The 27,712-nt window shown below is 50.7% G+C and overlaps 1 protein-coding gene across 1 annotated transcript; it reads left to right on the top strand.

Moving 5' to 3' along the window:
- The first annotated feature begins 1,345 nt into the window (after nt 1-1,345).
- Nucleotides 1,346-27,712, top strand: Plekho2 (pleckstrin homology domain containing O2). The gene is made up of 6 exons (XM_031344050.1): nt 1,346-1,480; nt 7,462-7,611; nt 15,786-15,902; nt 20,161-20,265; nt 23,561-23,659; nt 24,954-27,712. The coding sequence occupies exons 1-6, from the start codon at nt 1,469-1,471 to the stop codon at nt 25,953-25,955; spliced, it is 1,485 nt and encodes a 494-aa protein (XP_031199910.1). The 5' UTR covers nt 1,346-1,468; the 3' UTR covers nt 25,956-27,712.

The following is a 27,712-nucleotide window of genomic DNA, read 5'->3' as shown; positions in this document are numbered from 1 at the left end:
CCTAACCAATAGGCCATTCACAACCCCTAGCTCCTCCCTTTAAGTGTAAGGACCAGGTCCAGGTTCGAGGGGCAGTGTGTTCCACCCTCTTCCTTGTTGAACTGAAAAGGACACGGGAGCCTGGCAGTGTTGGCACACACACACACACACACACACACACACACACACACAGGCACCAAAAAAAAAAAAAGAAAAGAAAAGAAAGAAAAAAAAGAAAAGGCCTCAGGAGCGCAAAGGCCAGCAGAGGGCAGTGAAAGAGAAGTTTGGTCAACTGGAGTAGCTGAGGTTATGGCAGCCAGAGTCAAAACAGGTCATCTCATAGTGGGATTTATTTTATCCATCCCACAAGCACACAATTCTGGGTGCTGTAGCATGCAGCACACCTTCCTAGGAAAGGTTGTGCGTGTGTGTGTGTGTGTGTGTGTGTGTGTGTGCGCGCGCGTGTGTGGTGCTGGAGGTTTGGATGTGACTGTCACCCTCCGAGCCTGTTTCTTCAAAATAAAATAAAATAAAATAAAATAAAATAAAATAAAAGGACATGGTAAAACTTAAAGGCTTTCTTCTAGCAACTTGTTCAGGTCAGGGCCGAAGGGAGTTAGGGTGATGGAGTCAGTTCACAACATGAGAACCAGAGAGGGATTGAAAGAGGGAAAGGAGAGCACAGAGTCTGGGATTTCAGAGACCCTCTATAAAGGAACCGAGTCCAGACTCTGATTCTGGTCACAAATTCCAAGCTTTCCGCCGGGCCCCACCCTGAAGTTCCACAGACCGAAGACCATAGCCACTACTCCGACTTGGGGGAAGAAGAAAGAGGACGAATCTCTTTGTACACTCAATTCTGAACTGTCCAGGCTGCTAGATCCAGTCCTGCAACCCAGGCCCACGGCTTAGGCAACCTCAAAGGCAGACATCAGCTACCCACCGCCTCCCTGGCTTGCCTAGTCAGCCGCGCCCCCGCCCAGCCCCGCCCAGCCCCCGCCCCCGCCCTGCCCCACCCCGCCAGCATCCCTCGCCTCCGCCTCCGGGCCGGAAGCCCCCTCCCCCTCCGTATCCCCCACCTCCCTACTTTCTACCCCCTCTCAGTCCCTCTCCCTGCTTTGGTCCGGGAAGCCCTTTCTCCGCCCTCTTCCTGCTACTTCAGCTCCGCCCAGGTTCTTCCGTCCATTCCGGGAGCTGAAGCCCGGCCCCGCCCAGGATCCGCCCTGGCCCCGCCCCCCACCGGGCGGTGCTCCTCACCGAGCTGCGGGCGGGGGCTTGGAGGCAGCTGCACCCCTCCCCGGCCCCGCCCACAGCCCCCGGAAGCCCCTCCCCGGCTCCAGCCCCGCCCCCCGAAGTTTCTTGGGCCCCGGGCGCCCGGCGGGACAGAAGACAGCAAGCCGCCGCCCGGCTGCGAGTCGATGGAGCAAGCGGAGCCCGCGCAACGCGGGCAGCAGTAAGCGGCGAAGCCGCGGGACCTCACAGACTCGCCATGGAGGAAGAGGTGAGGGCGAGGGCTGGGCCAGACGGAACGAGAGTACTGGGCTTCGGTCCTGCCCGCCCTACTTCCACGGGTCTCTCTGCACAGTCCTTTCCTTCCTTCAAGCAGAACCTGGAACTATGGGGTAGGAGCAGGGTGGAGGTCTCTTCTGCATCCCGCCAACAGCATCCTCAGTTATGTTTTAGGGCTTTTCTTGCCAACTGGAAACAGTGCCTGTCATGGTTCCCATTGGATTGATGGGGAGACTGAGGCTCTGGAGAGTTGGCTGAAAGTAGACTGGGTTGCGGTGCTTGAATCCCGTTACACTTTCTTGGCTTTCTTTGCCTGCCTCAGCCAGGTCTGCTTCTGAGGGGTGTGTTAGGGGAGGGAAGTTTTTCAGGATCTTGGGCCACTGTTCCAAGGAATCTGAGATTGTAACGGAGCCTGATTGATGGCAGGAACGAAGAAATTGCTTTTGTCTTCCTTGTGTAAATATCTCAGAGTCCCCAGTGCTCTTGAGCTGTGTCTCTCTGAGGATGTTAGTAGAAGGGTCAGGTCAACTGAGTCTCCCAGAAGCAAGGGTTGGATCAGCAATGTGCCTTGAGACTCCTCTGCCCTCTGCATACAAACTAAATTCTGGCAGCATTCTCATTATCCAGGGATTCAGTATACAGCAGTCACTTATTGCATAAGTAAAAAGAAGACGTTCTGATGCCTTGAAGGGCGGGGAAGATGATGAAGCCTTCCCGCCTGGACCCACCCAGGCCAGCTGGGGAGCCTTCAGTGAGCTCAGCCATCCTTATTCCTGTCAGTGTCCACTTGCGTATTTCCTGGAGCCACTGCAAGGCTGTCTGTTCTCTCTAGGCTAGACCCTGAGTTTCTGTGGGGTGGTAGATAAGTCACTTCCCCTCTCAGCCCGTGTTTCCTCTTCTATAAAACACAGGGCCTAGCCTCCTCCCCTAGACCTAATTGTGGTCCCTGCACTCAGAGTGTGTAAGGTAGGGGCAAAGTCAGGCTACTGTGTTTGCTGTGGTTTCTTTTCTCGCTGTCACGGGTGGGGCGGCTGCCTGCCCTCCGTTCCACTCCTGCCATGGCTGTGCTCTCTGTCCAAGGCCCCTCCCCGTGCTCCCAGAGGATGTGGGTCAGGATTACTCCATCTCCTGATCTGCTCTGGTCCCCAGTTAAAGGAGGTTCTCCTGAGGCTTCCTGGGCTCAGCGAAGTCAGCCCTGTTCTCCTGCTGGCCCCTAATCTCTAACATGGCTACTTTGTGACTCTCAGATATCAAAACCTCCTGAAGTATCTAGGTCATTAAAATCTTGTCCATGTTCCTTCCTCCCTCGAACTCCCGGGTCTCACCCACACAGTCAGGGGCTCTCTGTGACTGTCCTCTCTTCGGTGCCCCTGGCTCTTGTTGCTTCCTGCTTATAGAGTTCACGTGTTCACCTGGGTCTCTGTATCCATCCATCTCTAAAACACCTTTTAATTGTGGTCACTTATCTGCCCTTACCTCAGGCTACCTCATCTCCCTTTCACATACTTGTCTTCAGTCTTTCTGCTTTGTACTTCCTGGATGCCAGCCACCCCAGGGCCAGCCTCCCTTAGCCTCTGTGTAGGATATAGAATGGTGGCCCCTATCAGGCCGAAGCTTGGAGGAGAGCTAGTTTGGGTTCGAGCATCTGCCTATCTGGGTTTTCTGGTCCTCATTTTCCTGGTTATAAAATGAGAAGGGGGATCTAGAAATGTGATAATGTGTGCATGAAAGCTTTGAAAAGCCAAACATATCAATGGAGGTGTTGTTGCTGTCTGTGGAGTAAGGTTGGAGACCTTCACTCTGCCCCATTGCCCTCTCAAAGCCGTGCCTTTCCCTGACTCTAGACTGCCCACAGCCTTCCTCATCCTTACTGAGACAGGCATGGCAGTGTCCTGTGGCAGCACTGGCTTTATGATACTGGGCTAGGCTCTTGTTCTTACTGTTGTGCTTTTTGTTTCTGTGGTAAAGGGGTTGAGAATGTGAAGTTTGTTTTGTTTTGTTTTCTTCATTTTATTCCTACTGGTGTTTTGCTTGTATACATGTCTGTGAACCACTTGCCTGTGGAGACCAGAAGAGGGCATCAGATAGCCTAGAACTGGAGTTTACCACATTTGTGAGCTGCTGTGTAGGTGCCAGAAATCGAACCCAGGTCCTCTGGAAGAGTAGCTAATGCTTCTAACTCTGAGCCAGCTCTCCAGCACCATGGCAATAGGAAGGCTTTGGTACCTTTTTTTTTTTTTTTTTTTTTTGGCTTTTTGAGACAGGGTTTCTCTGTATATCCTTGGCTGTCCTGGAACTCACTCTGTAGACCAGGCTGGCCTTGAACTTAGAAATCCACCTGCCTCTGCTTCCCAATTGCTGGGATAAAAGGCATGCACCACCACCGCCCGGCCCTAAAGAGCTTCTGCACCAACCCCAGGCCCTTGTCCTAGCAGAAGGCTAGGATGGGGGACTCCCTCAGGGTAAGAGCCATGAATTTCCCAACAAACAAGAGCCCCCTCAAGCGGAAGATAGCCACCTATCCCTCCTGAAGCTTCTCACAGGCAGGCTGTGTTCTGTCTTCATTAACCTGGAAGATCCTTTGAGCTGGGGCCTGAATTATTTCCTCTCTGTGTTCTTTTTAAATTTGAGACAAAAATCTCACTATGTAGTCCTGGCTGGTGGCCTAGTACTCCCTATGTAGACCAGATTGGCCTTGAACTCAAGAGAGTTGGCTTTTTCTGTTGGCTTCTGTCTGTTGTAACTCTGTTGTAGCTTTTTGTCTAATTGTTTCCTGCACAGGGTCAGTGTGAACTGTCTTATCCCCCCTTTCCCTCCCCCTTGCTTTTTAAAAGAATAACCCTGAGACACTCCCGTGTCAGGCCGAGGTAGGCAGCAGGCTGATGCCATTGGGTACTTCAGGAGCTGCTTGCCCTGAAGTAGGCTGGAGAAGGCCTGCTGAGGATTGCTGGGAGGGGAACAGAAACAGTGGTCAGCTGGTCAATAAGAGAGGAGCTGGAGAAACTGGACTGAGCAAGACAAAACCTTCCCTGTGAATCCTGCCAAGGGGAGGGGTGCCTTGTTAAAACTTACTGGGGTGTAGCCAGCCCCCTGGTGGGAGGAGGTCTAGGGGGCAGGGATTGAGTTGGGTGGAGCATAGGGGCAAGTAGGACCCTGGCATTTAGCCAGACCTCCCATAGGATGACTAGACTTTGCTTAACACCATCTGTAACCCCTCAGCTCTCCCCTCCCTATCCCAAAATGCCCTCCTGCCCGGTCCCTTCCTGGTCCCACCCATCCTTACAGACCTTAGACCAGCTTTCTTAGCTAATAAAGGCTTGGTATTCGCTAGGCACTGGTATGTATTTCTAGAGTACTAGAAGGTGGCAACAGTCAAGGCCTAAGTCCCAGCCTTCGTTCTTAGAGCTTCCAGCTGATGTGAAGTTTTACATGTCAGGCACTGGGAAGTGGCAGGTAGGGGAGATCACAGAGATGTGTGGTCCTTTTTAAACTGTGGGGTGGTGGGGTTGGATTCCCTGGAATCAGAAGAAGAACTTGGTGCTCAGAGGTAGGAAATGTGAACAGCAGCTTTGTTCAGGAGACACTGAGAGCTTAGGACTTAGGAGGTGGCCAGCAGTGCTGGTATTGCTGATAGAAGTGTTTGTGCATGCAATGTGGGCATAGGGATTCCTCTTCATAGTTTTCTCCTTCCAGTCCTGGACTATGTGACAGCCTGCCCGGGTTGCTGAGAGACTTAGGTCCCTTGGCATCTCACAGCCTCTGGGAGCTTAGCACATCCCTATCAGCTAGGGAGAGGCAATTGGGTATGTGATTGAATGAGAGAACTTCCATGTTCTTGCCAAAGGACCCTGAAGTCCTTCCATCTTTCTCCGGTAGGGTGGCTCTAACTGTCCCGCAACTTCACTTCCTCATTCCTGCATTCAGGAAGATCATTTGGAACCAACCCACTTCCCCATTTCTCCTGCTGGCCACAAGTTAGAGAGAAGACCAGAAGAGACATCCTACATTCCTGGAGATCTGAGGCCAGCAGATACAGCTCAGCAGCCCTTGGTCTAAATTGAGAACTACCACCAGATCAGGAGAGAAGGTCCCTGAGACTCAAAGTGGGGCGGGCAGTGATAGGCAGGGACAGCAGTAACAGGAGTGACAGCTGCCAGTTACGAAGCTCAAGGTATCCTAGAAACTGCACATGTGCCTTATCTTCATTTAGTAACAAGCATGTGTCAAGCCCTTGACTGTGTGCCAGGCACAGTCTAGGCAGTGGGACAGCAGTTCACAACAAAATGTCTTGCCCTCAGTGAGCCCTGTGTATACATGATCTTAGTCAAAAGGCAGAAGAGCAAGATGGATTCCTATCTCTTACAGGAACTGTTAGCATCTCCATTTCCTAGTGAACAAACCGAGACATAGAAGAGCTGACGTCATTTGCCTCTGGTCCACGTGACTTGGGCTCCAAAGCCTATGGTCCCAGTGAAGCAGAATGTGTTCCGGGAGATAGAAAGGCCACAGAGAGAAGCAGCTGGATCTTCACTGCCATGACAGAAAAGCCAGGCCCTGCCCAGCTCCTGACAGATCACCACACTTATATCTGCCTGGGCTTGTCCTTCCAAAGACATCTGTGGCCACAGGGTATCTCTGGGGAGAGGCGTGCCTCTTAACTGGGGCCCCTTTTTGGTGCTCTATGTAAATTATAATGTAGCTGAAATTAGTCAGTGTTGATTTCCTTCTCGTGTCCTCTAGATTCTGATGCTGTCTTGATCCTTTCTCCACGGCCCTCCTTCACTCTCAGCGGCCCTCCCACCCCTGTACCTGCAACAGAAGGTTAGGTGCTTAGTACACACCTGGTGAATCTGACTCCATCCGCTAGGCATGTAGACTCGGATGTACCCTGTACCCAGCCATCTGGCAGGTCACGGATGGGGCATGAGATGTGAGTGGCAGGCCCAGAGGCTGCAATGTATCCACCTTGGACAGAATGATTTGAACTCAATTCCTATACCAGCCTGTGATCAAGAGACAGTTCTCCAAGCACTCATCAGAGGAAGTAGCCACCCCACGGCATGGGGACGAGATCTAAGGAGTCCCTGCTTCAGGAGAGGGAGCTGGACTGGGGTGGGATTCGGAAGGGTAGAGAGTCCAGTTGCCTTACAGCCTGTGTGATGGCTCCTATCCTCACAGGCCTCGCTTAAACATCCTCTATACCGGGAGGTCTTTCTTGGCCACTGAATCACAGACCAGGTTCCCAGTGTCCTCTTACACACCAGTGCCTGCTTGTGGCCTTTTCTTAATTTTTTTCGTTGCACTTATGTGCATGGGGGTGCGTGCGTGGATTCGTGTATGAGTGCGTGTGCACATGCATGTATATGTATGCACATGTATGTGTATACGGAAATTAGAAGACAGGTTATGAGAGTTGGTTCTCTTCATTTACCATGTAGGTTCTGAACTCACATCATTAGGTTTGGGGGCAAGGACCATTTCTGGGTGAGGTATCGCATGTGTCTCTTCATAGCTTTGGCAGTGGTTGATGTGTGCGTTTCTGGGTATTTGTCAGTTTAGCTGCTCTGTCTTCCCCCATGTGTACTCTGTGAGAGTGGGTTGTGTTGCTTTTGTTCTCCTATGACATATGACATTATATGGGCTCCATACATTTGTTAACCAGTTTAATAAATACCAGGAGGCACAGGAGTGGGAAGGAAATGGGTTCAGAGAGACCTGCTTTGAATTTTGGTTCTGTCTTTCTAACAGTGTGACTCTAGTCAGTCACCTTCTTTTTCTGAGTTTCAGTGTACCGTGACTTGTGGCTACGAGTGTCTCCACCTTGGATAGCAATTGTAAAAGCTAAATGGAACTAGGGGTGACATACAATACAGTGGCTCAGTATAGTTGGTGGTTGTTACTATTACTGTTTTAAATTAAAATATCTATCTGCTTTGAGGGTTCCTCATGATGTGTTCCGGTGCTGTCTTACAGAGTATAAAGGAGGGGAGCGAGAAGCCTCGTGGAGCACGGACTGCAGACAAGGCTGGCTGGATCAAGAAGAGCAGTGGGGGGCTTCTGGGTTTATGGAAAGACCGCTACTTGCTTCTCTGCCAAGCCCAGCTGCTGGTCTACGAGAATGAGGTGAGGACCTGCTGGGCCCTAACAGCAGCAGCAAAGCGAGGCAGGCGGGCCACCAGGAGCCTCCTAAGACTGCCTGGAAGACTCGAACATATTTGGTTTTGTTGGTTTATTTGGTTGCTTGTTTGTTTGGTTTAAACTATGATGCCCTTGGCTAACCTGGAACTTGCTCTGTTGACCAGGCTGACTGGCCACAAATTCATAGAGCCCCACCTGCCTCTGTCTCCTGAGTGCTGGAATTAAAGGTGTATGCCACCACACTGGCTCCCACTTCACTGACATGTTGTGCCACCCTGGGCAAGTGTCTTATCTCCTCTGGGTCTCTATGTGTAGTATGGGGGAGGGGTTCTGGAGTAAGGGTTCTGTGCCATCCATGCATATAGTATTTGAATCTCCTCAACTACCTACCTGTATGTTGGAACTTCCTGTTTGGGGCCAAGGTTTCATAGAAGACTTTGAGGAAACTGAAGGTGTTTCAGATAGCATTGGCACTAAAAATACCAATTAGCTCTCTTTAACCTTCATACTTTTTTGACATTTTATTTTTATTTTATGTGTATGAGCATTTGCATACATGTATGTAGATACACCTGATAGAGGCCAAAAGAGGGCCTCAGATTCCCGGGAACTGAAATTACAGGTGCTTGTGAGATGGGTGCTGAAAACCAAACTGGGTCCTCTGCAAGACTAGCCAATGTTCTTAACTGCTGAGCCGTCTATCCAGACCCTAATTATTTGTTCTTTCTTTCTGTCTATCTGTCTGTCTATTTATGTCTTTATTACTTATTTTTATTTATTTTTGAAACAAGCTCTTCCTATTTATTCCTACCTGGCCTGGAACCCCCTATATAGACCAAGCTGGCCTTACAGAGACCCACCTGCTTCTGCCTCCTGAGGGCCAAGACTGAAGGTGCACATCACCAGGATGGGGCCTATGCTACATTTTAAAGAAAGGATTGATGAGGGTCTGGGGTGGGGAGGTGGGGATGGTGAGAGTGACTTCACCGTCTCACAGAGCATGGAGGACTCCATCTAGAGCCAAGCCCAGTACTCTTTCTACCAAGAGACACCAGCAGGTAAACCTCAAATCTTACTTTTGTTTTTGTTTTTGGTTTTTTTTTCGAGACAGGGTTTCTCTATATAGCCCTGGCTGTCCTGGAACTCACTCTGTAGACCAGGCTGGCCTCGAACACAGAAATCCACCTGCCTCTGCCTCCCAAGTGCTGGGATTAAAGGCTTGTGATCAGCATCTTTTATCAGATTTTGGAATGGCCCAGGTGCCTTCAGCTTCCCTCCTCTAATGCTGAACAGGTTGACACTTATTAAACGCTCATTTGTTTTATATACATGTGTATGTGCACAACATGTGTATGTGTAAGAGTTCATCTGTGAGTGCTCCTATGTGCCAAGGCGCATGTATGGAGGTTAGAAGACAGCCTTGGGTATCAGTCCTCACCCTCTACCTTGTTTGAGGCAGGCTGTCTCTCTGTGTACTCAAGGTCTCTGCTCCCCATCTCATAGTAGAAATGCTGGGTTTACAGACACATGACCCTGTGTCCCGCTTTCTATGTGAGTTCTGGGACTCTGGACTCAGGGTGTCAGACAGGATTTCTCTGTGTATAGCCCTGGCTGTCCTGGAACTTACTCTGTAGACCAGGCTGGCTGTGAACTCAGAAATCTGCCTGCCTCTGCCTCCCAAGTGCTGGGATTAAAGGTGTGAGCCACCACTGCCTGGCTCCCTTTCCACTTTCAACAGGCTTAGCATTTGGACAACCAAGAACAGTAAAATTGCCAGCTTTACACCTCTAATCCCAACAGTCAGAAGGCTAAGTAAGACAGGAGCATTGCTCTGGGTTTTGAAGCCAGTCTTGACTATAGTGTAAGGCCTTGTCTCAAAAAAAAAAAAAAAAAGGCCACAATTGTTAGTTAAAGAAGCATCACAAATGCTGTTCTGTGAAGGCTTGGAGGGAAGGTGGCTTTTCCTGTTGGTGTAGGGTTCAGGCTACAGAGGGCCCACCTGCTGAGAATGTGATAGTACTGTATGCCTTCAGCAGGTGGAATCCATGAAGATGGAAGGCTTGCGTCTTGCCTGACCACCTCTCTCAGTCTCCAGTTAAGGAAGCTTGGCAAATTCCTAAATGCCTTGGGCCAAGAAGGCCTATAAACCCAGTCTAATGGCTTCAAGGAGTTGCCTTTGAAAAGCACCGTGCCTGTCCTGGGTGAGTCCCCAGGAGTCAGGACACGGGAGATACTGAGGAAGAGCAGGAAGGAACGGCAATATGCAGACAGCCACCCAGATGTTCTGTACTTACCAAATTAGGTTGTGCCACAGCTGGGAAAGTAGCAGCCAAGGGATATTTTTATTACCAAAAAAAAAAAAAAAAAAAAAAAACCAGTGTGTATGTGTGTGAGTGTGTGTGAGATATGACTTTTCCACTGCCAGCTGCTATAGGGGTTGAATGACTGGCTCTCAGCTGTCAGCCCACCAGGCGCTGCCATACATGTCCTAGACTGCCTCTCCACATCTGGCTGCAGCTGGGAAGCAGGGAGGGTTTCACATTCCCTAAACATGAAAAATCCAAATCACACTTTAAAAAAAAAAACTTATTAAAAACTTAACTCTTCCAAAAACCTACACCCAGGGACGGGAGCTTGCCCGGGAGAAGGAACTGAGTACTTTATCGGTTCAGTTCCTTTTCCTGAGGTGAGGAGCTAGGCGAGTGCAGAAGGCTCTTGGCTGTTTCTGTCAGAGGCTGATGTTCCAAAGAATGCTGCCCCCCCCCCCAGTGCCTCCTGCTTTATCCTTCCCTCTGAACTGCAGAAGGCCTTGGATGATTCAGCACTTGGAGTGTTGAATTGTCCCAAGCCAGACAGCCTTGGGGAGCTGGGTGGTAGATGGATGTAGAGTGTACCTTCGTCTGGTCCCCTGGGGAAGCTTGGAGATGGGTGGTGCTGTTGCTGTATCCTCTCCCAGAAGCCTGGGAAGACTTTGGAGGTCTTTCTCTGAGCTGGGTACCATTCTAGGCGACTGCTCCTATGCACTTTTTTTTTTTTTTAGGGGCAGGGTTTGTGTAGCTGGACTTGGCCTCCTCGCACTAGCTAAGGATGTCCTTGAATTCCTAACCCTCCGAAGTGCTGGGATTATAAGTGTGTGACAATGTGCTGACAAGTTGTTATGTCAACTTGACAGAGGCTAGAGTCATTTTTGGAAGAAGGAACCCCAGTTGAGAAAATGCCACCACCAGACTAGCCTATGGACCAGCCTGTGGTTCACTTTCTTGCTTGATTATTGATGCAGCTGGGTCATCCCTCAGTGGGTGGTGCCCTGCCCTGGATGCTATGGAAAAGCTCAGTAAACCCTGGGGAGCAAGCCAAGGAGCAGCACTCCTTCATGGCCTGCATCAGCTCCTATGTCCAGCTTCTTTGTTCCTGCCTTGATGCCCCTGAATGATGGACTTCAAGTTGTAAAATGAAACCAACCCTTTTCCCCCCAAGCTGCTTTGGGTCATGGTGTTTATCATATGATAAACTAAGATAGCTGCCAAGCTTGATGACCTGGATCCAGTCTTCAGGACCCACAGGGTAGAAGGAGAGAAGGGACTCTCTCAAGTTGTTAGCCCGTAGGACAGCCACCGTGCCTGGTTTGTGTGGTGTTGAGGTTTAAACCCAGAGCTTTGTATATTCTAAACAAGTGTTCCGAGGACCAGGGTTGTAGCTCTAGTCCCCCCTGTGTTCCTCTCTTGAGACCTAGTTTCTGTAGAGTGCTACAGGGTGGGGTGGGGGTGGGGAGCCTAAAGGAGACAGACTCTGAGAATAGCATAGAACCGTCCAGGCATGAGATAGGACTCTGTGAAATTTTGTGTTGGGGCTCAGTGTTCCTGGCATCTCACCTGGTATTTGTACCTGGCGGTGCATGTCCCCAGCAGTGGATAAGAACAAGAGCACTAAGGTTTGGTAGATCATGGCAGGTAGCAGGGAGCCTCACAGAATAGAATTTTTCTGCTGTGTATATTTCATGGAAGAACATGGATAGGATTGAGCCTCAGTGGTAAGAAGAGAAGCAAAAAATGGGGAATGACACCTAATGGAGTGTGGATAGAGAGATCAGGCCACCTTGGCCATGTAGATCAGTGGATAGCTACCTAAAAGTACTGAGGTCTGGGCTAGCCTCATCCCAATGTTGATTGAGATGTTACCTGGGTGTGGGGTTCTCATAAAAGTCTTTTTATCTTATTATTTACTTGTGGGGTGGGGGGACCTGTGGCGGTTGGAGAACAAATTGAGGGGTCACTTCTTCCACTGTGTGGGTCCTGGGCACTGAGTTCAGGCCATCAAGCTTGGCAGTTAGCACATCTACCTACTAAGTCATCATGCTGGCTCCCTGCTTTCCTTTTTAATTCTTTTTTTTGTTGTTGTTGTTGTTTTGTCTTGAGACAGGGTTTCTCTGTGTAGCCCTGGCTGTCCTGGAACTCACTTTGTAGACCAGGCTGGCCTCGAACTCAGAAATCTGCCTGTCTCTGCCTCCCAAGTGCTGGGATTAAAGGCGTACACCACCACTGCCCAGCTTTTTAATTCTTTTTTAAAGATTTATTTATTTTATGTATATGAGTACACTGTAGCTGTCTTCAGACACACCAGAAGAGGGCATCATATCCCATTACAGATGGTTGTGAGCCACCATGTGGGTACTGAGTATTGAACTCAGGACCCCTGGAAGAGTAGCCAGTGCTCTTAAACTCTGAGCCATCTCTGCAGCCTTTATGTATTTAAATGTACACACACACACACATGATCACACACATGATCACACACTCACGTACAACAACATTTTACTTTGATCATACCTCCCCCTTCCCCAGTTATCTGTATATCTCCCTCCAGCTCCCATCGAACTCTTTCTTTCTAAGAAGCCCCTCATTTATCCAGGAAGTGGTGGTGCACATCTTTAATCCCAGCACTCAGCAGGCACATCTCTGTAAGTTTGAGGCCAGCCTGGTCTACAGAACAAGTTCCAGGACAGCCAAGGCTGCACAGGCACTCTATCCCAAAACAACAACAAAAGGCCTTCATTTACTTCCATGGTTATTTGGAGTTTGTTTTTGTTACGAGACAATGTCTCACTATGTAGCTCTGGCTGTTCTGGAACTCACCATGTAGACCAGGCTGGCCTTAAGCTCAGAGATTTACCTGCTCCTACCTCACAAATGTTGACACTAAAAGCATGTTCTACCACTGCCCAGCAAAATAAGTCTTAAAATAACAATAATAACAATAACAGCAGCAGCAACAGTAAAACCTTGTCAAAGACCGTGCTGGTGAAGTCAGGCCCTAATTAAAATTGTTTTGCTTAAATAGACAAACTGCCTTTTAGATATATGTTTATGACCTATAGTTTAGTGTTGCTCTCAGCCTTGGTCAGGGAATGTCTGTTTACAGCAGCAAATATCAATGCAGAGTCAAGACTGATCAAAGTGTTAAGGATAAGTAACTGTTGAGTGCTCAACCTGAAACAGGACATCTGTATTGATCCTTTAAGGATTAGAGAACATCATGGAAGTGAAAGAGTGCAAGAAGCATAGGATGAAGAAGTGCTATGAAACACTGTCTTTTGGACATGAGATGACTGTTGCAGCCATAAATTCACAGCAGCAATGCCTACCAGGCCCACCAACATTCTGTCATTGGTGGGGTAGGGGATCATGAGGCCCCACCCAACTCTAAGGAGCTAGGCCAGTTAATGGTGGCTGGGCAAGGAGAGTTCATATTCCTGGGTGGTGTGGCTGTTGTTAATATATTCTTGCTCAAGTAAATAACATCCTACTATGGCCATGTAAGCAACCCTAGTTAAATGCAGTGGGGCACATGTAGACATATATATACACATACAAAGCATACTGGGTATGGTGGTGCACGCCTTCAGTATTATCACTTGAGAGAGGCAGAGGCAGGGGGATCTCTGAGTTTGAGACCAGCCTGGTCTATATACTGAGTTCCAAGCAAGCCATGGCTACACACAGAGAGATCCTATCTCGAAAACCAAAAAACAAAGCAAAACAAAAGTTGTGAATGAATTATTTTATGTGCATGAATGTTTTGCCTACATGTACATATGTTGTTTTGTGCCTGATGTCTCTGGAGTTTAGAAGTCATCAAATCTCCTGGAACTGGAATTATGAATGGTTATGAGCCACCATATAGATGCTGGGAACTGAACCCAGGTTCTCTGCAAGAGCAACAATTGTTCTTAACCTCTGATCCATCTCTCCAGACCATGACAGGTTTATAATACCAGATATGAGTTCTCTTCTGTAGGCTTTAAATTCAGTCAGAAAGAAGTTGGTTATACCCATGACAGCCATGACACTATTACACCAATGAGCACATCTTGCCTGGCAGATAGATTGTACCATCCAGCACTACAGACACCAGCCGGCTGGGAGGCAGTTCCTGTTCAGTTCCATGATTTCTCTATGTCCTTCAGCCAAAGTATTTGGTGTCTTTAACAGTTTGGATGTTCTTAAAAGCCTTGAGGCTGCTGGGATTGCGTATGTCCGACATAAATGGTTCTCAGGGTTTTACTTATACCAGGGTCACCTGGAGTGATAGTTAAAAAATGCACATTGTCCCCAACACTCTGGGAAGCAGAGGCAGGAAGATCTCTGTGAGTTCAAGGCTACAGAGCAAGTTCCAAGGCAGACATGGCTACATGGAAAAACACTGATTGAAAAAAAAATCACATTGTCAAAGTCTGTGCTCCCCAAGTTCATAATTGGTGCTCACAAAGTCGCATTTCTAGCAAGTTATCAAGTGGCATGAATGCACCAGCAGATACTTTTGTAGACATTTCCATGAACGTGGTAGCGAATGATAGGGAAATGAGAGCACCAGATCCTACACTGGGAGGGTCATTGGCACAGAGCCACCAATTAAGAAGGCATCAATCAGCCCTGTGTCGTGGTGCACTCTTTCAATCCCACTGCTTAGGGAGCCAGCCTGGTCTACATAACAAATCCCAGGCCACCCAGGGTTACACACACACACACACACACACACACACACACACACACACACTTTCTGCTTCCCAGGAAGTTGTACCAACTGGGTCACCTCCAGAAGAGGAACCAGTTGACCACTATTAAGAGAGAGAGCTTATTCTAGGCAGCTTGCCCGAGAGGTATCCCCTACCCCAAACCTTCTAGTGTCCGGGCTGGCAGGCAGGAAGTTTAGAAGGCAGCCTGGTGTTGTGTGACCAAAGTGTTCCTGGGGAGGCAAAACACACTCATCTACTCATCCAAGATAGGGAACCCATAGCAGACCAAAGTACGGATACCAGCAAAGTCCAGCTTGGTTGAGTTTTATTGGGGTTACTTACAGGAATGTGGGTGAGAGGTTACTTACAGAAGCAGAAATGACTCAAAGACAGCTGCATTACCAGAGCCACCCCAGCGTGGGTACCAGCTCACAAAGCTGGAACCTGGAGCTCACTGCACAGCCAGCAGGCAGCTCAGCAGGATGAAGAGTGTCCTCTCCAGGGGCCTCAGTCTGTCTAAACCTGAATCTGGCCAGTCCTGAGGAGTTCTTGAAGCTGCTTTGTTATTTCCCTCCCTGCAGGATGGAATGTTTAGATCTGGGAGGAGTCCACCCCCTGACAACTGGCTGGTGGTCAAGACCAGACACTGTGTGGCCACTAGCCTACATAGTGATGGAACTAGAGAGACAAGCTGACAGAGAGGGGGGATGCTCCTATGCTCTGGTCCTCTCTGTTGTGTATGGCCTTCAGCCTGCGGGTGAGGGGCCCCTCTTGCCTAGCTAGAAGTCAAGAAGGGGAGATGCCAAGTGAGGGAGCTGGCTCAGGATGCCTGGGCTGAAGGCGGGGCATGTGAGTCCAAGTCTTCCTAGCCTCTATTTCTGCATCTGGTCTCAGGCACTGGATCCAACCCTGAGGCACAAACCCACCCCCATTTAGTATCTTACTTCTTACCAGGATGGTAAACTTTGTGGACACCTGCCAGCCAGCACACGCTGACACCATTTCCTTACCAGAGTCTGGATACCATGTCTTGGTGATACAATATTCTTGTTTAGTAGGACCAGAGTCTGGAATGCATATTCAATGACTGAGGTTCTTGGTGGGGCTGGCTCTCACCAGCCCACTTCTTTTGTATCTCTTCCTCCAGGATGAGCAGAAATGTGTAGAGACGGTGGAACTTGGGAGCTATGAGAAGTGCCAGGACCTCCGCGCTGTCCTGAAGCGGAAACACCGCTTTATCCTGCTGCGATCCCCAGGGAACAAGGTAAGGGTGATCCTGAAGGCTGCCTCCCTCGAAGCCAAAAACTGTGTGGAAAGGGCTCAGATGGAGGACAGCTGTGAATGAGGTCACTACCTCATCAGGCCTTCAGGACCCCAATGGAGTCTGGAGTAGAGGCAAGAATATGGCATCCATTCTTCCCTCTGGGCTTCTCTTGGGCCCGGAGCTAGGAGGCCCATTGTCAGCTTCCCTCTGTGATTTCCTCCCTTGCCCGAGACTCTGTCCTTTGGGTGCAGTGAAGCTTGCTGTTTGTACCCACTTCTAATTATTAGTTTATTCTTACTTTATGTGTATGAGTGTTTGCCTGCACACCACATGCATGCCTGGTGCCTGCAGAGGCCAGGTTGTCAGATTCCCTGGAAATGGGAGTTACAGATGGTTGTGAGCTACCCCGTGGGTGCTGGGAATCAAACCCGGGTCCTCGGCAAGAGCAGCCAGTGCTCTTTTCCATGGAGCATCTCTCCAGCTCTTGTACCGCTTTTCCCTGGAGGAAGTCAGTCAGCTGGATGTTGACACGTGCAGTTTTATGTATGACAGGAGGGAGCTCAGATGTGACCTGGTCAAAGTGCGTAGTACCCGCTCCTGCCACACCTCGCCTGAACCTCTCCACATCACGAGGAGCCTATCACAGTGAAGCTTCAAAGAAGCTAGGTGAGAGGAACAGGTCTGGTCTAGGCCTACAAGAACCATGACGCTTCTCTCACAGTTTTGAAGTCAGAACCTCGTCTTCAGTGGTCCGTGTAGTCCTGGACACTGGAAGAGATTACAGTCCTTTAATTTTGGTCTGAGCCACCCAAGTGTGTATGTGACCAAGACAGGAACACAAGGCTAGGCCCAGGTTTATCTGATATCCGTGGCTCAGGGTACTTTGAGGACAAGAGAATGGTCTGTCTTTCAGGCGCTGAAAGCCTTTCCTTATTCTAGAGACCTGCTGCCCCTCTGAGTGGGTACAAAGTATGCATCTGTGTTTGAGAGGCACAGAGTACGTGAAACACAAAGGTCAGGCCTTCGTCTGCCATACATGTACACTACCTTGTGTGCAGATATCACTTGGCATGTCAGGGCCATTGTGTGTGTGTCTTCTGTGGATGTGAGGTGACAGGAGACCTTGCTTCTTTGTCCTCTACCCATGTCACCCTCTTTGTCAGCTCTGAGAGTCAGCTCGTCGTGTGCTAGGTGGGTAAGCCAAGCTGGGTAGGACAACCCCTTCAGAGAAGCCTGTTTGTACAGCTGCCCTCTCAGCTTCTGTGGTAACAGCCTTTCCCCCATGCCCTTTAGCCCTTCCAAGAGTTGAGATTGGTTCTAGGTGACTGGAAACATGGGCTGGAGCCATGGTGATGGCCACAGAGACGAAAGATACAACCAGGCTCCTGCTCAAGGGCCCTTGACCCTCATCATACCACACTCCGGTGGGGCTCCCCAGAGGCCCTGCAAATCCTCTGCCTGTGCCTGATTTTCCCATCGCCCTGGGTGTTCCCCAACTTCCTTGTGGCCTCTAGCTGGCCAGGAGGTCATGTGACCCTGGCTGTCTGGTCCTGAGGCTGCCTTTTTTTCTCTCTAATCAAATAAACAAAGGCTCCAGTGTCTTGTGTGCCCCACTCCCCCCTGCTGCTCTATCCCCACGCCCCTGTCCATGAGGTCACAGACAGTGGCTGCCAGGAAGCAGGGTGGCCACTGCTGGGCCCTGCTGCCCTGCTGGTCTCAGCCAGCTTGGCCCTTTTCTCTTTCCGGCCTCCTCTTCCCCTCCCCCCTTTTCCTCTCTGCCTTTCTGCCCCTCCCCCTTTCCAGGGCCTTGGCGGCCGGTTCTGCAGCCATTCTTATTACCGTGGATTCTCCTGTTAAGCCTATGTTCTTAGAGCTTCTTCGGAGGGCTTGTGGCAAGTGGCAAGGAGCTGTAGCCTGAGCCCACCAGGCGTAGCTTCTTGGTGTTCCTTCTGATTGTCCTGTGACAGTCATCCCTGTGGAATGCGGAGCTCTGTGTGGAGGGATTACACAGACTTTATAGTAGAACTGGATCCCCGCGACCTTGTGTTCTCCAATCCTGGTGAACCCATTGGTCAGGCCATATCTCTCCCAGGGAGCCAATACCCTTCCCTGCAGTCTTTGCCTGGTGGACTGGGCCAGGAGGGACGGGCCAACTGAGTCTAGTGGTTCTGTTCCCAGCCGTTTGAGGCCAGACTTAGGAAGAGAGGAGTCAGCAGCTGAGGCTTCCCTGTCCAATCCTGCAGTTACTGACTTCCCCCGTGTGTTTCCCAGCTCCGAAATGCCAGTCTGTACCAGGGAGGGGGCTCCCATCGACTCAGAACCCCTAACAGGTACGGCTTCAGGGGTCGGCACAGGGCTGGCCTGGCCGCCTAGCACATCACAGGACTGAGTGGCCCCAGTATGGAGTTTGGTCTCCCTGAGCCCCTGCAGCCCTGAAGGCTGAGAGGAAGTTGCCAAGGTGCCCTAGGGTTTTTGACTTAACTGCAGATCCGCTGCCAGGATCTAATTTAGCCTGGTCATGCAAATGAGCATTTGGCTGTGGCTGGCATGGAGGGGGACCTAGGGTCCTGTATGAGGAGGAGGTAGTGCTGCCAGGAGGAAGTTATATAATGAGGATGCTAAGGGGGCCAGGCCAAGTGCACTGTACTACAGTATTACATAACTGACTGGCGGAGTGGCAGGAGGCGCTATCTAATACCAAGGTGGGGGATGGGCAAGCTGGCCACACCAACAGAGAACCAGGGCATCTTGAGGTCAGGGAGTATGCAGTGGCCCAGGAACAGGGTGAGGGAAGGAACCTAGGGCCAGTTCATTCATGTGTTGTCTCATTTCACCCACTAATTATTGAACACCTACTATGTGCCTTAGTTTTGATCCTGTTTAATTGCTCCATAGTAAAACATGTTTTCCCATTTTACAGATCAGAAAAGTAAGACTGTGCGGGTGAAGGCTGGGTTACTATGGTCAGCTCCAGATTTAGTTCTTTAGGTACTTTTTTTTTCTAAGACAGTCTAACTGGCCTGAAACTTCTGACTCTCCTGCCTCTATCTCTACTTCCCAACGGCTGGGATTGCAGGCATGCACAGTATCACCTGGTCTGTGTGGTGCTGGGGGTTGAGGGCAGGGCTTGGTGTTTGCTCTGCAAGCTCTCCACCAATAACCAAGCTACATCTATCCCCAGCCCTAGAGAAATCTTTTGAAAACAACTTTTGTTCCTGGGGAGATGGCTCAATAGTAAAGTGCTTTCTATAGTGCATACAAGAATTCAGATCCCCTAATAAGCCTGTAAAAACCAGGTGGGTGTGGTGCTCTGCCTGTAATCCCACTGAGTGGGAGGCAGAGACATGAAATCCCTAAAGCAAGCCAGTTAGCGAGATCAGCCAAATTGGGGAGCTCTGAATTCTACGAGACCCTGCAACCAGTACATAAGGCAGAGAGTGAACAAGGAAGATGCCTCAGGCCTCACATCAACCTTAGACACACACACACACACACACACTTACTTCAACACCCATGTGAGCATGCAGTACACATACCATGTATGTGTACATATGTAAGAAGAAAAGAACCATATCTATGATCAAACACACAGACTAAAATAAACAAAACAAAACAAAATGGAGTCTCACTATGTAGTCACAACCCTTGGCTAGCCTGGAACTGTTTGTAGACCAGAGTGGCTTCAGATTCAGAGATCTGCCCGCCTCTGTCTCTACCTTTTGAATACTGGGATTGAAGACATATGCCACCATTCCTGACTAACATTTCCTTAACTATTTTGGGCAAATAGTTCAGAGGCATTAAATTCACTCTTAAGGTGGTTCCATCTCTTACAACTTACAAAACTGCATCCCAAATCCATTAAATCCTGGCCCCTACTTTTTCTTCTTTGGGTTCTGGGCAGTCACCTCTCTACCTTCTGGCTCGGGTTTTGGCTTTTCTAGATGATGAGGGGCGGGGGGTGTTAATCTCCAGCTTCTTGTATTTATTTCACCTCACATGATTTTATCTTATCCTGAGACAGGTTTTTGAAGCAAGACCATACCAGAACCCTTTCTACAGAGCAAGGGGCCCCTTCCCCCTGGAAGCTGCAGGGTGAAGGGTCCCCTTACTTGATGTATGCCCTCCTCACAGCCCAATGTCAGAGTGCTCTGGGGCATTTAGTTACACTTTGGAGTCTGGGTTGGGACGCTTCCTACAGACCCCAAATGTGAGTCCTAAAAATATCTGCCACCCTCCCCCCGCCTGTCTCCCACAGGTCAGTGACATCAAATTCCAGGCCCCCAGTGGGGAAGAAAAGGAATCTTGGATCAAAGCTCTCAATGAAGGGATCAACCGAGGCAAGAACAAGGCTTTTGATGAGGTATGGGGTGGGGCCCTCTGGATGGGTCTTTGTTTCTGACCCAGCAGTCTAGGAGAAGACTGTGCCCACCTCTCTCCAAACTACTCCTCCGTTCTGTCACTGTTTCAAACACGGAGGCATACTTCATTTACTCTCCTGAAAGGCCTTCAGAGTGGGTGCTAGTGTCCAGTTCTACCACTAAAACTGAGTCGTGGGTAAATGAAGTGTTTTTTGTTTTGTTTTGTTTGTTTGTTTATTTATTTATTTATTTATTTATTTTGATTTTTCGAGACAGGGTTTCTCTGTATAGCCCTGGCTGTCCTGGAACTCACTCTGTAGACCAGGCTGGTCTCGGACTCAGAAATCCGCCTGTCTCTGCCTCCCAAGTGCTGGGATCAAAGGCGTGCGCCACCACTGCCGGGCCTGTTTTGTTTTTTAAAGATGGTCTCACTGTGTAGCCCCTGAAAAGCTGAGACAGAGTGTCATCTTGTGCTTTCAGGCCTGGTACTCACTGTGTAGCAGAGGATGTCCTTGAACTTCTAATTCCCCTGCCTCCACTTCCCCAATGCTAGGATTACAGGCCTATGCCACCAAGCCTGGTTTTATGAGGTGCTGTAGATTGAAGCAGGACTTCCTGCCTGCTAGGCAAGTGCTATACCAGCTGAGCCACATTCCCATCTCTTAAGTAATTTGCTTTAAATTAAAAAGCACATGGGCCAGGAGCAGAACTGTGGTAGAGCATCTGCGCAGGGTCTCAGGCTCAGCCACTCACACTGAAGGGGAGCAGAAAGCACACAGGTAGTGGGTAGACTGTTCCTGGCTGCACTGCATATCCTTCCAGCCTCAGTGTGTAAACAGTAGCAGTATGCAGTCTCCAGCCAGGAGGCCTGGGGTGAGCTTAGTGCCCATGAAGGCCTTTTTTTTTTTTTTCTTGAGACAGTTTCTCTGTATAGCCCTGACTGTCCTGGAACTCACTCTGTAGACCAGGCTAGCCTTGTGCTCAGAGATCCACCTGCCTCTGCTTCCCGAGTGCTGGGGTTAAAGGCGTGTGCCATCACTATCCAGCCCATGAGGTCCTTCTTCAGTTGGCCCACAAAGCCTGGACCATTCAGGGTTTCCCTGACTGTCTGTGATGACCTTGCATTCCTTAGGCTCCCGTGCTATAGTGGTAACCATGGCAACACTGACTTAAAAAGTGAGGCTTGGAGTGAGTGATTAGGGTGTCCTGTGGGGCCAGAGTCTCCTAGGAAGGATCTGCCTTTGACATCATGGGTCCATAGCTGTTTGTGTTAAAATGTATTTTAAGGACAACTTGGATGGCAGGACTTAAAACTTGAGCAGAGCCTGCTTCCCCAGCAGGTCTCTGGGCTCCTGGCTTGTGAGTCCCATGTTCACCCAACTCATTGAATCATGATCAGCTTTTCACCTTCTGGGGAAGTTCCTATGTGGGAGAAGAGATGGTGGTCCATGTCATGGGTGCTAGGGACGCCACAGAAGCCATGGCCTCATAGGCAGTTTTGGCAGGTTCCCTCTGCTCCTCATTGGATCATAGGGACAGGCAGTTCCAGAGCTGAGAGACCAGCTCTCCCATGGGTTGAGGCCACCTTTCCTGACTCTGTGAACAGATGCTACCCTCCATAGAGTCAGGCCCAGCCACAGAGGCCCAGCCCTTTCCTGGCCGGGGCATGGTCTTGAGAGAGTAAGAGAGGCCAGGGCAAGACCGAATGCATACTAGGTACCAGAGGATCGCGATCTGCCCTCCCTTCCTGCTCCACTGCTCCAGCTGAGCCCCACACAGCCTCAGGGCTGCTCATGTTTGGGCAGGAAGGCTGAGCTGAAGAAAATAGCTGTGGAGAATGAGGGTGCTTCATAGAAGCAGAGGGAGCACCTATGACAGTGCAGACAGAGACCAGAGGGAGCACCTATGACAGTGTAGACAGAGAACAGAGGGAGCATCTATGACAGTGTAGACAGAGAGAACAAAGGGAGCACCTATGACAGTGCAGACAGACAGAAGAGAGGGAGCACCTATGACAGTGCAGACAGAGACCAGAGGGAGCACCTATGACAGTGCAGACAGAGAACAGAGGGAGCACCTATGACAGTGCAGACAGAGACCAGAGGGAGCACCTATGACAGTGCAGACAGAGACCAGAGAGGGAGCATCTATGACAGTGCAGACAGAGACCAGAGAGGGAGCATCTATGACAGTGCAGACAGAGAGAAGAGAGGGAGCACCTATGACAGTGCAGACAGAGACCAGAGGGAGCACCTATGACAGTGCAGACAGAGAACAGAGAGGGAGCATCTATGACAGTGCAGACAGAGAACAGAGGGAGCACCTATGACAGTGTAGACAGAGAACAGAGGGAGCACCTATGACAGTGCAGACAGAGAACAGAGAGGGAGCATCTATGACAGTGCAGACAGAGAGAAGAGAGGGAGCACCTATGACAGTGTAGACAGAGAACAGAGGGAGCATCTATGACAGTGCAGACAGAGAACAGAGGGAGCACCTATGACAGTGCAGACAGAGACCAGAGGGAGCATCTATGACAGTGCAGACAGAGACCAGAGGGAGCACCTAGGCAGTGCAGACAGAGACCAGAGGGAGCATCTATGACAGTGCAGACAGAGAACAGAGAGGGAGCATCTATGACAGTGCAGACAGAGACCAGAGGGAGCACCTATGACAGTGCAGACAGAGACCAGAGGGAGCACCTAGGCAGTGCAGACAGAGACCAGAGGGAGCACCTAGGCAGTGCAGACAGAGACCAGAGGGAGCATCTATGACAGTGCAGACAGAGACCAGAGGGAGCACCTATGACAGTGCAGACAGAGACCAGAGGGAGCATCTATGACAGTGCAGACAGAGACCAGAGGGAGCATCTATGACAGTGTAGACAGAGAGAACAAAGGGAGCACCTATGACAGTGCAGACAGAGACCAGAGGGAGCATCTATGACAGTGCAGACAGAGACCAGAGGGAGCACCTATGACAGTGCAGACAGAGAGAAGAGAGGGAGCACCTATGACAGTGCAGACAGAGACCAGAGGGAGCACCTATGACAGTGCAGACAGAGACCAGAGGGAGCACCTATGACAGTGCAGACAGAGACCAGAGGGAGCACCTAGGCAGTGCAGACAGAGACAAGGGGAGGTTCCCACCTAGTACAGAGGCACATGAAGGGGGAGGCGCTGACCCCACTGAGTGAGGATGTGAGGTGCAGACCTCATCTCTGAGTCTGGGCACAGTGGGTGTTTCCTACTCTTCCAAGATCTGGCAGGGACTCACCTGCTTTTAACTCCTTCCCAGGTAAAAGTAGACAAGACCTGTGCCCTAGAACATGTGACACGGAACCGGGTACGTGGGGGCCAGCGTCGACGGCCACCAACAAGAATCCACTTAAAGGAGGTAAGACCTTCCCTCAGCTTCAGTAATAGATCAGCTGAGCCAGGCTCTTAGGGTGGCCATCAACACTCAGGGCTAACCTGGAGTTGGGGCTTGCTCAGTGGTGTGTGTATAGGAAGGTCAGTAGAGGTGTCTGGGCCCTTTTTCATTTGTGGTTCACCCGGGCACCTTGAACAGCAGGGAAGCAGGCTTGGGAGAGTAGTGCCTGTGACTTAAGAAGGCAACTTCCAGCAGGAAAATGGTCCTGTTTCTCCTGGTTAGCTGTGATTAGTTTGGTAGTAGAACAAGTCCAGGAGATCAGGGCAAGAGGGACCATGGAGGAGTAACTGGGTTTTAAGCTGACCCTGGCTTAAAATCCAACAGCACCGGTTTCAGTTGACAGATGGGAGTGAGAGGGACTCTTTGCTGCAGGACTTGGTGTGAGCTGAGGCACCAGGCATAACAGTTTAGGTGTGCAGGGGGCTCGGTTGGCTTGTGGACTAGGCTGGGAGTGAAGTAGGAGGAATTATGGAGCCTGTGAGGCAGGGTTAGATATATGTTTGAAGAAATGTTTCAGGGATCAGCTCAAGGTCTTACTTAGTAGGGTGGATTTGGGTTGAAAGAAGGTTCAGGGTTCTGAAATGAAGCAAGAGGGATCCCAGGCTCTGCCAGCGGTTGAAAGGGAAGAGAACTGGCTGATAATCCACAGTAGGAAGCAAAAGGTATCACAGGGAATTTGGGAGAAGGTATGGGGAAGGGGTAGCCTCTAAAAGACTAGGAACATTGATGAGCAGGGAGACTCTAAGGGCCAGGGAAAATCATCAGCAAATAAGCATTTCAGGGCCACCAGTAATGGCTACTGCAGAAGGAAGGCTTTTTAAAAGGAGAGGTCTGGTGGCCAGGACAGAGTTCTTCAAACAGTGCAAGGAGAAACAAGTGGACTTGAGGTGACAACACAGGCCCTGGAGCCACAGTAGCAAGGGAAGAACTGAGGTGTGGTAAAGGGGCCACACTTGCAGCATATTTTCAAAGGAATCAGTATAGGGTTGTCATGGGGTACAGAACCACCCCATCCCATCCCCATAACCATCTGAGGGCCCTCAGAAGAGGCTTCTTGCTTAGCCCTACTTCATGACCTCTGAGGCTCCCTGGGAAGGTCCCCACACTGTGAGGAAGGTCCAAGAATCCGGCAAAGTCAAGGGTAAAAGACTGGTCAGAGGTCTCTAGGCAAGCAGTAGGTAAAGTAGGCAGTTTGGGGGAACCTATATTTGACCCAGTGGCCATCCAAGGTGACATCTGGATACTTCCCCCACACCAGGTAGCCAGTGCGGCTTCTGATGGGCTTTCACGGCTGGACCTCGATGTCCCAGACAGCGGACCACCAGTGTTTGCTCCTCTCAGTGATATCAGTGAAGACCAGCCTCAGGAACCACCTCGGGCTCTCATGCCTCCTGTCAAGCCTTCTCCAATACCAGAGACCTCTGGAGCTGAGGACAGCAAGGAGACGCCTGCAGGAGAGAGAGCCCTAACTCCTTCCTCAGCAAGCTCTGAGGCCAATCCTGAGAGCCAAGAGAATGCAGAGACCCCAGCAAAGGAGGACATTGACCTTAAGAGGCTCCCCAATAGCACCTTGTCTGAGAAACTGATGGTGAGCTGGGAGAACCCCAGCCCAGAGGAGCTTTCTGCTCCTGAGAGTGCACAGTTGTCCTCTTCGGAGACTCCAGAGGCTGCCCCCAGGGAGAGCAAAAAGCCCCCTGCACCCCCTCCCAAGATCCTGTCAGAGAAGATGAAGGCCTGTATAAGTGGGGTGGATGCTTCTGGTCCATCCCAAAGTTCTGAGGCCCCTGAGACTACTTCCCCTGACCCAACACAGGTGTCTGTGAACGGTGTGGATGATGGCCCTGAATCTGCCTTACAGGCCGTGGACACCCCTGGACCTGCCCCAGAGGATGCGGCAGCATCTCCGGCACTGCCCCGCTGGGACTTGCCATCCCAGTTTCATCCTCGCTCCTCCTCCCTTGGGGACCTACTCAGAGAAAGCCCTCAGCATCCACGACCGCCCAAGGAAAAGTTGTATCGGGCCCAGTTGGAAGTCCAGGTGGCTTCAAAACAGACAGAGGAACTGTTAAACCAGGTGCTGGGCAGCGAACCGCCACCTGTGTGTGCCGAGTCATTGCTCAGCCAGGCTGTAGAGCAACTGAGGCAGGCTACCCAGGTCCTGCAGGAAATGAGAGATTTGGGAGAGCTGAACCAAGAAACCCCTGGGCTAGTGCAGAAACGGAAGGAGCTGGTGACCCTCTACAGGAGAAGTGCACCCTAAGCCTGCCAAGCCCCAGGCACAAACTCACCTACCCCCCCCCCCCAATTACCCACATCTGTCACTACCCAACCTTGCTAAGAAATGAGCTACAGCTCAGGCTGTAGATGCACACTTGGGTACAGCAAGTCTGGCCAAGACTTGAGGCTCCTGATGTCCTTTCTAGTCTACCCAGGCCTGGGGCTACCTGTCTGGCTCCCTGTTCTAGCCTCCTCTCTAGGTTCTGGGCTTGGGATGGAGCCTAGTCCTGTGGTCTTTGTGGTTGATGCAAACTGCCCCGGGCTTTGCCACCCTGCTTACTTTCCAGGGTGGCACTGTCTCTGTTCTCACCCCCGACAGTTTACATTCCTGACTTCCGGGTAGAGCATAGCTGAGCTGCCTGAGGCTCCCATCTTCTGGTCTTCAGGTGGATTCCCGCCAGCGACACCCACTTAGGAGTAGCTGTAGGGGGTCTTGGGTCCAGGCTGTACTGAAATGTGACATCTATCAGCTGAGTGGAATGTGGCCTTTAGCTGGAGCCTGAAGATGGGTAAGGGTCTGGGTGAAGGAGCTATTTACTCTGGTTTGTTTCCCTCTCTGCAAACGGAGGGTCTTCTCCGCAGCATCCCTACCTCTTTGGAGAGCTAGGATTAGATGCTCAGTTCTCAAGGCTTTCAAGGGGGAAGAGGAGCTCAGGCTCCCTGGTAGAGAGTCTCTGCTCCTGGGCCAGCTTCTGTCCAGCCTTGCACATTCCTGAAGATGAAAAACCCTAGAGTGGCCTGTGTTAACAGCTGAAAAACCTGTATGAAATTATCGTTAATCAACCTTTAGAGGCCCCGCCCCCACCCCTGCCTTCTGTGCCTCCCAGATGGGATTCATCTGAGTCTCTGTGGTTCTTCCTGGGCTGGAACCGCTCTGATATCCACTCCTTTTCTTCACATGCTGGAGTCTGTGACTACAATCCACCTATCAGGCCCCTGGTGGGCTGCCCGTCCTTAACTTCCTTCCTAGTGAGAAGAGTGTTTTCTGTCCTCCCTCTCCCTCCTCCCGTCTCCGTTGCCTCTGGCTCTCTGAGCTACCCTTGAGTGTCCAGCACACTGCCGCAGCCAGCAGGGCTGAGTCTGGAGCCTCGCTCGGGGAAAGGAGCGGTCACACAGGATCTGCCCTGAGGGTTCTGCATGTGCACTTTGTTTACTGGAAGAGGAGGGAGGGTGACAGCAACATGACGGCCTTTCCGCTCACCCTGCCCCCAGCCGCCAGTTGTGCCCACCAAGGCCTGCCAACCAGTGCGGGTTGATGCCTTCATTATTGTACTGTCCCTCTAGCTGTGGGTAGTGGGCAGGGGCAGAGTAAACGGCAGTGTTTTGGCTCACGAGTCCCCTCTTCCCCCACTGTCAGCCTCAAATCACACTCCTTGGGCTCCGATGCCTGCCTGCCTTTCCCTCCATCTCCTGTACAAGAGCAAGAGTGTCCTCAGGTGTCCAGTCCTGATCCCCTGCCATCTTCCCTTGGGAACAATCATCCTTTACAGCAACAAGGGTGCTGTATTCTGCCAGGTCACCTGCTTCCAGGAATCAGAGCCCGTCAGTACTGTCCAGGGACTAGTCGGGCGAGTAGTGCTGGGATCACTGCCGTAATGGCCAATGCCATTGGTTCCCATGCTGGTAGGGTGGAGTGGGGATGGGGACTGCCCATGACTGCCCCATGGAAGGAGGTATCCCGTGACTTCTGCTTACGATCCATCTTTCTTGAAATTTGGCAATAAATTTCATTTTATGGAA

This window comes from Mastomys coucha, unplaced genomic scaffold (assembly GCF_008632895.1).
Source record: "Mastomys coucha isolate ucsf_1 unplaced genomic scaffold, UCSF_Mcou_1 pScaffold23, whole genome shotgun sequence".
Lineage (NCBI taxonomy): Eukaryota > Metazoa > Chordata > Mammalia > Rodentia > Muridae > Mastomys > Mastomys coucha.
The sequence above is the reverse complement of the archived record's forward strand: the minus strand, read 5'-3'. Positions and strand labels throughout refer to the sequence as shown.